Here is a 15305-nt window from a genome sequence, read left to right on the forward strand (position 1 = left end):
GAAATGTTGGGGGATGTGTTCTGCTGATATTATTGCTTTGGTGAAGGATTGTTTTTTAACTGCTTCTCTTCCTGAGAATATCAATGAGACGTTGATCGCTTTGGTGCCTAAAGTTGAGAGACCTATTTCCATGACTCGGCTTCGCCCCATCAGTCTTTGCAACACTCTCTATAAAGTGATTTCTAAGATTCTAGTTGCTCGGCTTCGGCCCTGTATGGCTAGTTTGGTCCGTCTTAATCAAGTAAGCTTTGTCCCAGGAAGACAAATTGTTGATAATATTGTTGTGGCTCAAGAAATGCTGCATAAGTTTAAAAGTTCTAAAGGGATGAAGGGTTTCATTGCTTGGAAAATCAATTTATCCAAAGCTTATGATCGGTTAAATTGGGATTTTATTAGAGAAGTGCTTTAGGAGGTTGGGATTCTTGGGATAATTCTTGAGCTTTTAATGCAGTGTATTAATTCGGTGCGATATAGGGCGATTCTCAATGGTGAATTAACATATACTCTCTCCTAATTGTGGCATTTGGCAAGGGGACCCCCTTTCCCCCTATCTTTTTGTTTTGTGTATGGAAAAGTTTTCTCATATTATCCAGCAGTCTGTCCAAAATAAGGCTTGGAAGCCGGTGCATATCTGCCAAAGCGGTCCTGTTATCTTTCATCTCTTCTTTGCTGATGATTTGAATTCTCTTTGGAAAAGCTTCTGTCAATCAAGCTACTGTTATGAAGAAATGTTTAGACGATTTTTGTAGTCTCTCTGGTCATAAGGTGAGTTTTGAGAAATCTATGATCTGTGTTTCTCCAAATACTTCTTCTGAGTTGGCTCAGGTTATTGCAACTATATGTGGTTCCCATCTCACTACTTGTCTTGGCAAGTATCTTGGTGTTCTTCTTATTCACACACAAGTCACTAAAGCTACTTATCAAGAGATTATTGATAAAGTCCAAAGGAGGTTATCTTCTTGGAAAAGTCATACTCTTTCTATGGCTGGTCGTCTGACCCTGTTACAATCAGTTACTTCTGCTATCCCTATTTATTCCATGCAATCTGCTAAATTGCCGGTTGCTGTTTGTCAGAAACTTGATCAATTAAACAGAAATTTTTTATGGGGGCATACTACAGATCAAGCGAAGGTTCACTTGGTTAATTGGGACACTATCTGTAAGCCTAAATTTGCTGGTGGTTTGGGTATTAAAAATTCTGCTTGGATGAATCAAGCTCTTCTTGCTAAATCTGGTTGGCATTTACTGCAACGTGAGCAAGGTCTTTGGGCTCAAGTGTTTAATGCTAAGTATCTAAGGCATTGCGATATTCTTGCTGCTAAAGATATGCAATTCCAAAATAGCTCCAATGTCTGGAAGGGTATCTTATATGGTGCTCAAGTTCTTTCTGCAGGTGTTAAATGGCATGTGGGGTCTGGGGATGATATTTTGTTCTGGACTGATAGATGGCTTAGTTGTGGGCCTTTGCAGCAATTTGCTCTAATTGATTTATCTGATGACATGCTTCACTTAAATGTTAGTGACTTTTTAGAGGATGGGGTTTGGGATTTCAATTGCTTATTGGAATGCCTGCCTGTAAATATTGTCAACTTGATTCTTAGTACTCATGCTGGCTATTATGGGAGTGGGGAGGATAAATGCATCTGGCAGGCTACCTCTAATGGCCAATTTTCTGTTAAAACTTCCTATAGCACCTTTTATCTGGATGAGGGTGTTAATTGGAAATGGGATTTTATTTGGAAGCTTCATGTTCCGCCTAAGGTTAAGACCTTCCTCTGGCTGCTGTGCCATAAGAAGTTACTTACGAATGCTCAAAGATTGAAGAGAAAGCTTACTAATGCTGCTGTTTGTCCTAGATGTGATTGTCCTTTGGAATCTTGTGATCATCTTTTTATGGATTGTGCTGCCACTCTTGCTATTTGGAATAGATTTGGTTTTGGGAGAGTGGAAGCTGGTCAAGATGATTATGATGACTGGCTTTTGCATAATTTGAATTCTAAGAGGCTTGTTACCCATGGCCTGCCCTGGTATTTGGTTTTTGCTATCTTTCTCTGGTTTATATGGAAATGGAGATGTAAGGTGGTTTTTTATCAGAATTTTCTTTTGCCTGCTGAACCTCATCTGATGATTTATCAGTTTGCTTTGGAGTGGTTTTCAGCTTGTAATCCAATGGCTATTCTCACTGAAGCGTAGTGTTGTTCATCTCCATTAGATGGCCCCTCTTCTTGGTGTTTGTAAAGTCAACACTGATGGTAGTAGAATTAATTCCTCTGGTCTTATTGGGGCTGGGGGTTTGTTAAGAGACTCTTGTGGGAATTGAATCAAGGGTTTCTCTTTGAATCTGGGCTATGGTTCCATCATTGAGATTGAGTTATGGGGGATTTTCTAGGGGCTTAATATGGCTTGGGATGCTGGGTTTCGCATAGTGGAGATTGAGTGTGATGCTTCTTCTGCTGTGGCTCTGTTAAAAGTCCTATTGTGTCAACTCACCCTTTCTTTAGTATTATCAATTGCTGCAAAATAAAGATTCATGAGGATTGGTGCTGCTCTGTGAAGCATATTTTCCGTGAACAAAACTGTATTGTGGATGCTTTGGCTGCTAAGAGTTATGATTTTGATCCTGGTCTCCATGTGTTTTTAGAGGCTCCAGCTTTTCTTAGTGATATGTTAGTTGCTGATGTTCGAGGTGTTGCTAGACCTCGTCTTGTTTCTGATTAGTTACTTTTTGGTTTGGGGCTTTTAGCCCTCCTCTGTACCCAAAAAAAAAAAAAAAAGTGCTACATGTCTTGTGGTATATTGTTGTGTTGTATAGTTTGGAATTTGTATCAAATACCTATTTTAACATAACTTGTTTAATTAGTCGTATGAGATTCTTTTACACTAGGATTTTTTTAATGTGTTCGACTTTATTCATAGATCCTATGAAATATGAACTAAAAATTCATTCTTTTTTTTTAGGCTAAACCTTCTTACTCATCACTCCCCATAAAATAAAAATACTCATGATTTTTATGAAGGAAAAAGAAAAACACACATGATTTAGGTGCTAGTAAAATCAAGAAAAATATATTTAACAAGCATTTGTTAGTTGTTCTTGTCGGATAATACTTGTCTTGACCTGTTAATTTGTGCTAGAATCAATTTCAAATCACATTATGGAATGGTGGTGTTAAAAGTAAAAGTCATCATCTCTATGTACATGAAAGAAAGGCTTACAACGAACATGAAAGAAATTATAATTTATAAGCCAAGAAGTCTGCAAAATTACATGTGTTGCTGGTGGTTCTATGTTGTAGGGATACAAAATTACATGTGCAAAGCTCCTTACACTTCTAAAAGATACAAATGAACCCACCTTGTACAAATCAGAATTAAAGATCATGAAACTATTTATTCAAAAGCCATTTGGTAATCTCCATTTCAAGAAACCTCATCCAATCGATCAAGAAATCCTTTATGAGTTGCACAGTCATTAAACAGGAAGCTCATTTGAAGAAGCTGCTTCAAACTTTGTCCACAACTCCCTCTTTAAGGTATTCTCACCAGGACGCTTGCCCATTCGAACAACGCTTTCAGCTTCTTTCCAGATCGGGGTGCTTCCTATCAGTGCAAGCCTGCCCCGTACAGGTTCTGTGACAAAAGAAAAAATTTGAATCAAAACATGTCCAGTATGCTGTGTGTGCTCTCACACATAAAACTAGTAAAAGGAGCAAACAATGAATGGCCAATACCTTGAAGACAAGATGTTTTGACTTGATGAATGCCTCCTTGTCCATCATTTCCTTTTGATACATACAAATTCATTTGCTTATCTAGAAGATGACTGGTTTGTGGCAATTGGAAATCAGCATTGTCTGAAGACTCTTCATCAGGTGGATTTAGTAGAACACAAGTTCTGGGAGGTGACATACACCATTCTGGTGACGCTTCTACATGTTTCTTTCTAGGTCCCGATTTATAAGCCTGTTGTAGCGCCAACAGCTCTGGATACCTGAAAGCCAGATCCTCAGAAACTTCACTACCAGAGGATTCACTGCAATTTGTGAATCCGACAGGAAACGGGGTAGACTTATGAACCCTGCGATGGCCCTTAGGAGAGGACTCTGAAATGGGTTCAAGCAAAACACAAGATTTAGGAGGAGACGTTTTTAGGCACGGAGTCATCACATTCACGACCATGGAGCCCCCTTGTTTCGAAAACAAAGGCGGAGAAACAAAACCAAACTCAATATTGCTTCCTGGCTCAATACCAACTGGTCCAGAAGGCTTACTTGGAGTTGGCTTTGTTGCCACAAATTCAAGCAAATCATCATTTGCATCTCCAAAAGTAGCATGAAAAAAGGGTATCCTATCAGAAGTACCAGAAGAAATTCTCTCAAAGACTGATGATTTAGAAGGGATTTGGGGTTTGGAAGACAGAGACTTTGATATGGGAAGAGGGGTAAGTTTAAACAGATGTCTCCCTCTTTCGATAGTGCAGTCGGCACGCCAAGACACAAGGGGAGAAGGTGAGATAAGGGAGCCTAGTGGACTCTCAACCTCTACACTTTCAACTTCATTTACAGTAGACTCCACAGGAGTGGAGAGTGACTTCTGAAGCCTGGGAACCCATGGCTGCAAGCAGTTGCATAAAGTGCAGGAGAAAATGAAATTCAACATCAATTGGGAAAAATAGGATGTATCATTATGCAAGTGGGATACTGAGAAATGAATTGGGTAAGAATTCTACTGACCTTCATAGAGGAAAGTATCTCAGACAAGAAGTTTGTGAAGGATTCAACTTCTTTGGTTTCTGTTCCTTTGCTTTTAAATGCTTGCACAACTAATTCATCAATCTGCCATTCAATTTCAATACAAATCACATTCTAAATTCACACAACCCTAAAGAAAACAGAATTTCAATTTTCAATATAGATGAAAACTTTAACAATTCTGCAGTGGTTTCCAGATGTAAATAGAAATCTCGAGAGAGAAATGTTGACACCTGATGAACTAGGGCAGAGAGATCGGACTGAAGGAGCAAGAGCCGATCCAGAGTATCTTCGTTTTGATCCTTTCCTTCATCTTCTTCCCTAAGCTTGTGTGGTTCCTTGTCTTTCTTCTTCGCTGTGGCAGAAGATTTGGAGAACCTTCCGTTCTTCTTCGCTGTGGCAGAAGATTTCGAGAACCTTCCACCGCCATAGTTGTTCGCTACGTCCCTCAGCGCCTTCCTCACTGACCTCGCTTTCTCTTCGTTCATCGGCATCTCTCTCTCTCTCCCGCTCTCTGTCTCTGTTACTCTCTCCGCTTTTGAAATTCACAAATAGCCGCTCATTTTCGCTTAACTCTAGATTTCTTGGGCCCATTGCATTATTGGTCCGCAGGCCAAGCCCATCATAATCCGGCCCAAATGATGCCGAGCCCATCTTATGACATTTACATGGATTATTATAGTCATTCTAATTATCGTCTTCCCATGCATTTATTAACATATGTGGATTGCATACTGAAATTTATAATCCAACCCTTAAAACCATGAATTAAATTGACTCCGGGCTCATTTCTTTATTTCATATTCCTAACTTTCTCAATTCACGATTTCTCCCATTTTTCGTAAGTAAACATACCCGGCTGGAATCTTTTCTCTCTTGGTATTCCAATTTTCATTCCGACGAGTGACATCGGTCCCTCTTCTCTCTCTTTTTTAATAGATTCCATTAAAATTCTAATCGAATATCCCTAAATTTTTAAAATCCTCAATCATTCCACATTAGTATCATGTTGTGACAATTGTGTAATGCATGACCATTAAAGAAATTATTGTGCCGTACATAGTTTTGTGAGCTCTATCTAAACTGAACCTAGACACAATTCCCGACCAGGTATCCATATCATCACTCCCCCAAAACCCCTAATCCAGTGACAAACTCACCACAACACTGCAAGCCGGCGCGTCAACCCACGCGCCACCATCGCACACACAGCGACACCATGGCGGGTAGTTTTGTGGAAATCCAAATCCCGCAGCAAAAGCTCTACAGCGGAATTCAATTCCCGGTAGTCTTAACTCCGAGCCCCGCAGCTTCCTTCACTCTCTCTGCTCTCACCAAAACCATCGAAGCCCAGAAACCCTATCTGGAGGCCCAGCTCCGAAAATCCGGGGCCGTGCTCTTCAGGGGCTTTCCCGTCAATTCAGCCTCGGACTTCAACGAAGTCGTCGAGGCTTCCGGCTTCGAGGAGTTTCCTTACGTCGGCGGAGCCGCTCCCCGGACCAACGTCGTGGGTCGGGTTTTTACCGCCAACGAGTCCCCGCCAGACCAGAAGATTCCATTTCACCACGAAATGGCTCAGGTATATTCGCATCTTCCGTTTCCTTTTTAATTGCACGGCATGTCGTTTTTATGTGTCTTTTCTTTCTAGTGCGGTGTTCTTGCGACGTGTCGTTTCAGGTGCCTGAGTACCCAGCGAAGTTGTTCTTCTTCTGTGAAGTGGAGCCTGGAAGTGGGGGAGAAACTCCCATTGTTCTGAGCCACATTGTGTACGAGAGGATGAAAGAGAGGTACCCAGAATTTGTTGACAAATTGGAGGAGCATGGTTTGATATATAACCGGGTTTTAGGCGAAGACGACGATCCCTCTTCTCCAATTGGCCGTGGCTGGAAGTCCACCTTCTTGACCAAAGACAAGAGCATAGCTGAGGAAAGGTATATATGTTCAAAATTATACAACAATCCAGTCTAATGCAATTAATATAGTTCTGTTTATCTATAAAATTTCAGATGGTCTAGAAATTTTCCAATTGTAACACCACATGGCATGTCGATGTAATGTTACGAGTTCAACTAAATTATAAAAAGGGTGCAGTTATTAGCATCTAAAAGCTAAACAGTAAATGATCAATTCTATATTAATTGCACTTGTTATGATTTGAGTGAATTCTAAGACCATGTGTTATAATTTGAGTGAACTTGTAAGACCGTGTCCTTATGCCACGTGATATTAGGGTAACATACAGTTGTCATCCAATATGATGTATCAAATGAGCCCTCAATGTTTTGTTTAAGGTTTGAAGTTGTTGCACTGATTGTTCAGTTAGTTGAGTTTGTGGGTTTGTAAAATTGAATTATGAACAACTAACAATGGCTCTGCTAAAACTTTTGGCAGGGCTGCTAAGCTGGGCATGAAGTTGGAATGGTTGGAGGATGGAGTGAAATCTATCATGGGGCCAATCCCAGCCATCAAATATGACAGCACAAGGCAGCGGAAGATTTGGTTCAATAGCATGGTAGCCGCATATACAGGGTGGGAAGACGCAAGAAATGACCCAGTGAAGGCTGTCACCTTTGGAGATGGCAGCCCATTGCCCGCGGTAACCATCCACGACTGCCTGAAAGTTCTTGAAGAGGAAAGTGTTGCCATCCCTTGGCGCAAAGGCGATGTTTTACTGCTGGATAACTTGGCTGTGCTTCACTCCCGGAAATCGTTCAGTCCACCTCGCAGAGTCCTAGCTTCACTGTGCAAGTAGTTTAGCTGCATCATGTATGTGTTCTTATGTGTTGTTCACTCCTCCCTTTTGGAGAGAAAGGGTGCTAAAGCATGTGTTCTACTTATTTGTCCATGTCAGGTTAGGGTTTATGCAGACGGAGCTTGTTTGTACAACCCTATCTTAAAGAGTATAATCATATAATGATATGGTAGTTTCATACATCTTCATGTTTCTAAATAAATTTCGATTGCTTTTGTAATTTGTTTTTTTTTTCCTGACATCTCCATTGATGTTTCCGTGAATTCGAAGTATATCTAACATGACACTTGTAAAGGGAGAAGAAAAGAAAAATAAGGGAGACAATTTTGGATCAAGAAGCTCAAGGCTTCTTGAGATTCAAGATGAAAATATTTGCTCGGTCTTATCAGCATTTTGTCAAGTAGATAATACTGCATCCATGTGCATTGACTATTGTCTGAGTGTATTTCTGAGTATACTGTATAGGTTTATAATAGAAAATCCACGTAAAATAGGATCAGAATCGAACAACTGAAAAAATTAAATATATAATTAAGCTACTGAAAGCTCACTCTCCGCCATCACAATATTTCACATTAAATAAAAAATTTCCCACAAATGACACTACAAAGAATAAAACATCTAAAATGGGGGGAAAAGGAGAAACAAACCAAAATGGATGAAAGAAAAGATGATGTATAAATACTACCACCTTACTACTATATATGTGCCACTATACACAGCATACAGATAAAAGAAAGGCAAAAGAATGAAATCTTTGAAGGCATCGGGTTGAAAGGGAAGGTGCTGTTCCACTATCTTCCCTGAACAAGGCCACTGAATACCTGGCTGTTCCCTGCAAGAGTGGCTTCCCACTCCACTGAAGATAGGAGGATCTGTGACAGGGAAATCACGATTCCTTTCATGTCGGGCCGTAGGATGGGGTCATCATCTACACATTGCTTCGCTATCATGGCCACCTATGCACCAACAAGAAGAAATTAACAGGTTACTCATAAACATTGAAAAGCAGTTTCGAAGGTCAATAAGTGTTTTTGTTTTTCTTGTTTACTCTGATGATATAATTACTTGTACAGGAATAATTCTAAGGTCTACATTTAGCCCTTTCTGGCCCTGGTCTGGGTAGGTGCTCAGTAATGGGATATCTACTCGCCTCCAGATTGAGTAAAATAAGGTTTCCTCTCCCAGAAAGTTGGCAAAATGTTAGCTTTGAATGAGAGAGAAACAAAGTAAAGTATTAACAGCCACTTTCTGTAGCATGATAGCTTGATAAACAAAGCTTGGGATTACATAAAATCAATGTCAAATTTTCATATTCAAACTAATATACTATATATGGTTTCAAATTAATTCTCACATGACCCCCGTTCCCACAGTCCAGTTAAGGAATAAGTGTCACTTTTTCACTCAGATTTACAAGTAATTTGTATGCTAATTGACATCAGAAAATTATATGGTTTATCTTTTGAGCACTTTCTTGTATCAGAGAGGTACAGTCTGTGAAAGAAGGCAAAAGTATCCGCCAATATGTATGAGTTCAAAAGGTGATTATAGTTACCTTGAATAGACAATCATGGGGATACAAGTCCATCATATTTGGATCAATGTAATCTTTCAAGCTTGACATACTCATGGAGTCCGGTGCACTCCTAAGAGCTGTTTGCATCTGCAATTCAGACAAAAATTAGGGATGTATCATATAAGCAGAGCTGGTTAAATTATATTAATTTGAATTGATAACTACTCTAAAGAAATGTTATGTGCCAAAGATCATTAGATTTCTTATATCTATACAGAATACAAAATTATGTCTCCTAGGAAGAACTTACAATAGATACCAGTGAACGTCTTTCAGAATTTTTTGTAGCTGTGCCTTCAGTTCGTATAACAGCCTCCTTTCCCGATATAAGCTCAAAAAGAACAACTCCAAAAGCATAAATATCACTTTTCGTGGTAGCACGGCCATCACTCAAGTATCTACAAGGAAGCATAAGGGAAGTAATTAGAACTTGTTGAATTTTTCAAGGAAAAAGTAGTCAGCTGAAAGTGTACTTACTCTGGAGCCAGATAACCATATGTACCAACAACTTTGGTTACCGTAGCTTCTCCCTCACTTGTTTTACCAAAAATTTTTGCCAACCCAAAATCTGAAATCTAAAATACAAAGAGAAGAAGTTTAATAAGTGACATGGACAAAATGCATACATACACAACACACAGGAAATCACTATAATATATTGAACCTTTGCCCTGAAGGTACCATCAAGCAAGATGTTGCTTGTCTTGATGTCGCGGTGGACATAATGAGTTTTAGTGTGCTCATGGATGTACTCGAGACCTCTAGCAGCATCAAGAGCAATCTGGACCCTCATGATCCAGGAAAGTGATGTATGACCTATGAGCCAGTTAATCATTCGCAGAGATTAGGGACATATGCATGGCTCAACAATACAAAGGTCACATACAAACTGGAAAATAAAGTGGATAGCAGGCCAAATTTTAATAGAACCTAACCTGGAGCAGATATTGGGCCAAAGAAAGAAACAAGAAAAATATAGCTAATGACATTCTCTCAACACATCATTAGCATGTAAGTTGTAACTTACCCTTGTTCTGAGGATCATGCAAATGACTTTTAAGTGAACCTTTTTGGGCATATTCATATATAAGGAAGAGCTCATCATCACTTGCAGCATAACCAATCAATTCTACCTTGACACAATTAAACGAAAATAGGAGTCAGAGTTCTGAAACACTGAAAGCAATAAGCTCCAAAGCTACAATGAGAATTACCAGATTTGTATGATGAACCTTGCACAAAACTTTTATTTCTGCCAGAAACTCTTTAGTTTTTGTAGCAGTCATTCTTTTAATTGCAACTTCCTAAAACAAAATTCAAATCCATATCAACAAAGATGTGACAGGGAAACTTACTCTAGATGGTAAAAGAAAATGTAGAATATGGGAAACAAAGTACAAAGCTGCAAACCTGCTCACGGAGGAGGCCATAATACACAGAACCATATGTTCCATGCCCAAGAAGACGTGAATCAGAGAACCCGTCTGTTGAGGAAGAAATCTCTTCATATGTGAAAACCACAGGCTTCTCCATGTCAAGTACATGACTGCCGAGAGCTGCAACAAGTAAAAGGAGAGGATCAGTCAGTAAAAGGAGAGGATCAGTCAGGCATTCCTAGATTGAGGAAGACCACATTTTGGTACATAAAGATTGGATAAGGAAGCAGATCACACAAACACACTAACCCTGACACAGTGAATCAGAGGACAAGAATAAGGAGGCATCTATGTGCATTTAGAAGTTTTAAATATAGGAATAAAACTCCAATATCATGACATACAATCGATTATATGAAGATCCGTTCAAGAAAAGTTGTTACAGAAGCTCCAATTTATATGTTCTAATTTATCCCTGCCTTTCTATGTTCTCTTTTTTCTCCTTCTACAGATAATAATCATCGGACATTTAGAAAAGCAGAGCTTCATATTGAAATCTGAGGAATAAAAAACAATGAGGTAAAATAGTTCAGACAGTAAACCTTTGGGAATAGTTATCTGCTGGTTGCTAGAATCCCCATTGGTTTGCTTCCAATCTGCAGACGTGCAACACATGTACCTTCCTGAACCACAACAGAAACTTGGCTTCCCAAGAATATGAAACCTAATCTGGCCATCAGGATCTTTTGAGTGACCTCTTCGTTCTTCAGTTAAGCACTTTGATGACCTTAGGCAAACATATAAAAGTATGCCTAATACTATCACAACAAGAACGATTCCTAAACTCCCTACAATCCATAAATATGGCACATGCGCCTTATGATCCACTTGATTTGCTGCAAACAAATAGCAAACAAGTTGTTAGAATTCTTGAAAAGATGTACTTGAGTGCAGTATGTTGTGCTTGAGTGGAGGATCCTGGGAAAGTTAGGAAGACAGGGGGAACCATAAAAGAAATATGAAGGGTGCTGGAAGAACCAGTAAGTTCCGAAGAACTATCTACTTCAATTCATATTCTCAACAAACTAAAAATTTTGCCCCCAATGAAAATTTGCAACAAAATAAAAATAAAAATTTGTCACCAGTGCTCCTATAGTGTGTCGAAATGATTAGCGATGTATGACAATCAAAACAGAAAACACATTCTGTGAGCTTACTGACATGTCTTTCTCAGCAATAATTGAAACATCAAACGTAATTGCAAACATAATGTTATAATTCCTCGTAATATCTTGCATGGAGAATCTTTTTTTTTTCCTTCTAATTATTTTGAAATTAAGCAACTTTCAGTTGATTCAAAGAAAGGCAGCATAAACTTGAACTTAGGTCTCTTACAGAAATCACTTTATCATGTACACTCAATGGTTCCACTTCTTTAAAGTTTTCAGCTTTCTTCTACATTAAGCTCAAGAAAACATGTTAACAAGCGGATTACTTACCAAAGCAACTAGTTTTCAACTTTTAATTTTGTACATTATATCAAGAAAACTAGCAGTTCACCAATTCCCAGAGAAATATAATGTTATAATTCCTCGTAATATATCAAACTATACCTGAAGAACTGTCAATGGGTGGAGAAGGAACAGGAGCAGGAGGAATACTCTCCAAAGGATAAGGCTCACCAGGAACTAGAAGCATGATAAAAATAAAATAAAGTTAATAAGTAAAATACACTTTTACAATGCGGGTGTTTAACTCTACTCATAATGCTTATTGGCAATTGATTGGAAATCATCCAAGAACTAGAATATCCTCAAAAGAGATAGGCATGCATAAGACATGATAACGTAATGATTTCTAATCAGCAAATTTCCCTAGTGAGCACTGTCCATTTGCCCAACAAAACATCGGATATTTTACTTTTCATAACAAAACATACAAAGGAGTTTACAAAATGGTAGAAACGATGACAACTAACATTGGCAGCAAATGTAGTAAAAGGTTTTTCCATCCACTACTTCTTCAGGGACAATCAAAATGAACTGATGGCTGCTCCAATGAAGATAACACGGCATCAATAATCGATAGACATGCACTATGGCTCGACATGATGCGACGAACATTTCACTTATCCATTCATTTCCAAGAGATGTAACCACAGCTCACAATTCAAAGTTTAAATGAATTGAATTTGCCAACTTTGGCAAATCTAATCAATGACATGCTTACAATGAATAGAATTCCATTGCATGTTCCCCCCAACAATCACACCCAATGAAAACCTCACCACACTGTAAGTTTCTAACCCAAAATTCAACAACTCACACAAACAGAGTAAACCACAAGTAAAACATATGAACCAAAAAGAAAAACAACTGACCTGAATTCAAAGGTATGTAATATACAGCACCGACAGTCACATTATCAGGATCATCAATCCCATTCACTTTCTCAATGCTATCCATACTAACCCCGAACCGGCTAGCCAAAGATTCAATGCTATCTCCATCCCTCATCACATAACTCATCAAATAGTTCCACAACCCACTTGAACACCCACAGAGCAGCCTCAACGACACAACGGCGCCGTATCTGGCCCGCCTAGTCGTGTTGGGCAAAAAAGTCAGCCCACCATAGGCCTCCGTAACCATGTTATAAACATACCCATCTCCTGATTTCACAGTAAACGTTGTGTTGGTCAAGTACTTCTTGATCCCATCAGCACAAGAACAGTTCTTTTTTATAAACACATAGCCCCGCCCATCACCGCCTTCCACGGTCACGTCTTCAGGTAACACATCGAACATGCTCTGAATCACCGAAAGGGTCTCATTGGCTTCGGGCTTAAATGCTAAAAAGGATGTGCATAAGCGAGTAGTGTCCGTACAGTTCATGGGTGCTGGGGAGAAAGCCGTGGAAGAGCTAATTGGGAGGAAAAGAAGGTAAAGCAGGATTGGCATAGGGGTCCATTCAAGGTTCATGGTCAAGAAATTGGTAGAGAAAACAAAGAAAGTGCAAGAATTTTGAAGTGGGTTATTCTAGTTAGCTCAACTTAGGCAGGTCTCATGGGTTTGGATTATTAAAAATGGTGGCTTGGTCACTTGGTGGAGTGAGATCAAGATTTTGACAAATTGGATTGAGTTTTGCAAAATGATTGGAAGTGGTTGATGGAGAGCAAGTTCAGCTCAACTGCTTTGATGGGTTTTGACAAGAAATAGTAGATGGTTGGACTGAGATCAAGAACAGACAAACTGGTGTAACTATTGCTTAGAGTAATGGAAGTTGGTGGTAGAAATTTTAGCTGCAAATTACAAACTAAATGGTTCTTAGTGTTATTGTTTTGTACAAGTGGTAGGTTGGAGGAGTGAGAGAGAGCAAGAATTGGCAGGTTTGGAGGAAGTGCGAGGGTCTTGAAGAAGTGGGGTCTTCTGGAAAAAATTAGCAGAAGCAGAGTGAGGTTTGGAAATGGAGGAATAGTGACCCAAGGGGGTTTGGAGGACAGGAGATGACAGGAATGAAGGGATTGTAAACAGAGCATTTGTGTGTTTGTGTTGTGTTGTAAACTCACTGACCCACTAGCTTTTGGTTAAATTTGCTTGCAACGCAATACAATACAGTGAAAAAAGGAAAGTGAACATCCAAAGAGATACAGGACTTTGCAGAGAGCCACCCACCTGGAGATATTGGGGATCATGTTTTATGACTAAATTACCCCTACTGTGGCCTCTTTAATCCTTCTTTAAATTTAAAGTTTTTTTTTAATCAATTAAATATTGAAATGTTAAAAATTAAATGATTTTAAAAGATAGGAAAAAAGTATTCTACTTTAACACTTTGATTTCACGAAATTTTGATGAAATGAATCAAAAACTTCAGGCACTTTGATGCATGAGGGTGCAAGTCTGGCAAGTTGAGAGGTCTAACTGAAGTTAAAACTCTATATACTGGATTTTGATTTGAAGTTTGTATTTAATCTGTTCAAGTTCCAATAAATTCAACACAAATTTAAGTAGTACAAATAGCTTAGCTCTAGTTGCTTAAGTTAATTTGGTTGAGTTGAAACACAGAGCTCAACTTACTAATTGAGCATACTGAATTTGTTTATAAACTTATGTTAGAATCAAATTTTGAATTTAAGTTTTAGTACTATTTGGAGAACATCACACGAGAAAAACTAGTATAAGTGTCGAATTTAAGTTTTAGTATCATTTAAGGGTTGAGGTCACTCATATTGCACATCATATGAGTGCTTAAAATAGTTCTTTCACTAGCACTAATTATAGTAATATGTGATGAATGATTATTGTGTGCAAAGTTTTTTCCTTTCTAATATTGGATGTAAAGTATCTTCACATATTTTAATAAAAAGGTATTTTTGTGGTTCAAAAGGAGTCAAGATAGATTTTTTTGGTCGAAGATTTTATTATTTATATTGAGATGTAGACTGTTGTATTATCCAAAAAATGAAGAAAATGTACATGTAGATTGAAAATGAAATTTATTGAAGATATTTGTACTTTTGGTTAGTATTACCAAAAAAAAATACACTAATTCTGAAAGGGAAAGAAAGGGCAAAATGGGAAAGAGAATTCACGGGAATGGTAATGAAGGCTGGTTTTGGGAAAAGGATGGGCACAAGTTGCGAAGAGCTGGCAAAGAAAACGACAGTTTTGTTGGGTGGGTCCCACGAATTTGGCGCCAATATCTCAAAAGCTCGCCGGTAAATTGTCTTGTCACCGGCGATTCCCACGTCAAAACTCGTTGACTACTCTTACCTTTTGACTCCCGAGTAACCGACAGTGACACTTTTTTAAGGTGTTGTTTGTATACATCAATGTACTTGTAAT

At 38.7% G+C, this 15305-nt stretch overlaps 3 protein-coding genes across 3 annotated transcripts; 1 reads left to right on the plus strand and 2 right to left on the minus strand.

Moving 5' to 3' along the window:
- Positions 1 to 3224: 3224 nt before the first annotated feature.
- On the minus strand, positions 3225 to 5389 carry LOC103327833 (uncharacterized). Its single transcript, XM_008230201.3, has 4 exons — positions 4985 to 5389; positions 4734 to 4835; positions 3732 to 4614; positions 3225 to 3630 (listed from the first exon to the last, which is right to left on the minus strand). Exons 1-4 carry the CDS (start codon positions 5243 to 5245, stop codon positions 3473 to 3475), a joined length of 1404 nt encoding a protein of 467 aa, XP_008228423.2. The 5' UTR covers positions 5246 to 5389; the 3' UTR covers positions 3225 to 3472.
- Positions 5390 to 5800: 411 nt separating this feature from the next.
- On the plus strand, positions 5801 to 7685 carry LOC103327832 (2-oxoglutarate (2OG) and Fe(II)-dependent oxygenase superfamily protein). The gene is made up of 3 exons (XM_008230200.3): positions 5801 to 6330; positions 6429 to 6682; positions 7143 to 7685. Exons 1-3 carry the CDS (start codon positions 5971 to 5973, stop codon positions 7501 to 7503), a joined length of 975 nt encoding a protein of 324 aa, XP_008228422.2. The 5' UTR covers positions 5801 to 5970; the 3' UTR covers positions 7504 to 7685.
- A 329-nt stretch (positions 7686 to 8014) lies between these two features.
- Positions 8015 to 14019, minus strand: LYK3 (protein kinase family protein / peptidoglycan-binding LysM domain-containing protein). The gene is made up of 11 exons (XM_008230198.2): positions 12839 to 14019; positions 12072 to 12146; positions 11061 to 11354; positions 10493 to 10638; positions 10297 to 10386; positions 10110 to 10215; positions 9747 to 9898; positions 9560 to 9657; positions 9333 to 9480; positions 9062 to 9169; positions 8015 to 8462 (listed from the first exon to the last, which is right to left on the minus strand). Exons 1-11 carry the CDS (start codon positions 13437 to 13439, stop codon positions 8298 to 8300), a joined length of 1983 nt encoding a protein of 660 aa, XP_008228420.2. The 5' UTR covers positions 13440 to 14019; the 3' UTR covers positions 8015 to 8297.
- Positions 14020 to 15305: the final 1286 nt, after the last annotated feature.

This window comes from Prunus mume, linkage group LG4, assembly GCF_029339155.1.
Source record: "Prunus mume cultivar Tortuosa linkage group LG4, ASM2933915v1, whole genome shotgun sequence".
Classification (NCBI taxonomy): Eukaryota; Viridiplantae; Streptophyta; class Magnoliopsida; order Rosales; family Rosaceae; genus Prunus; species Prunus mume.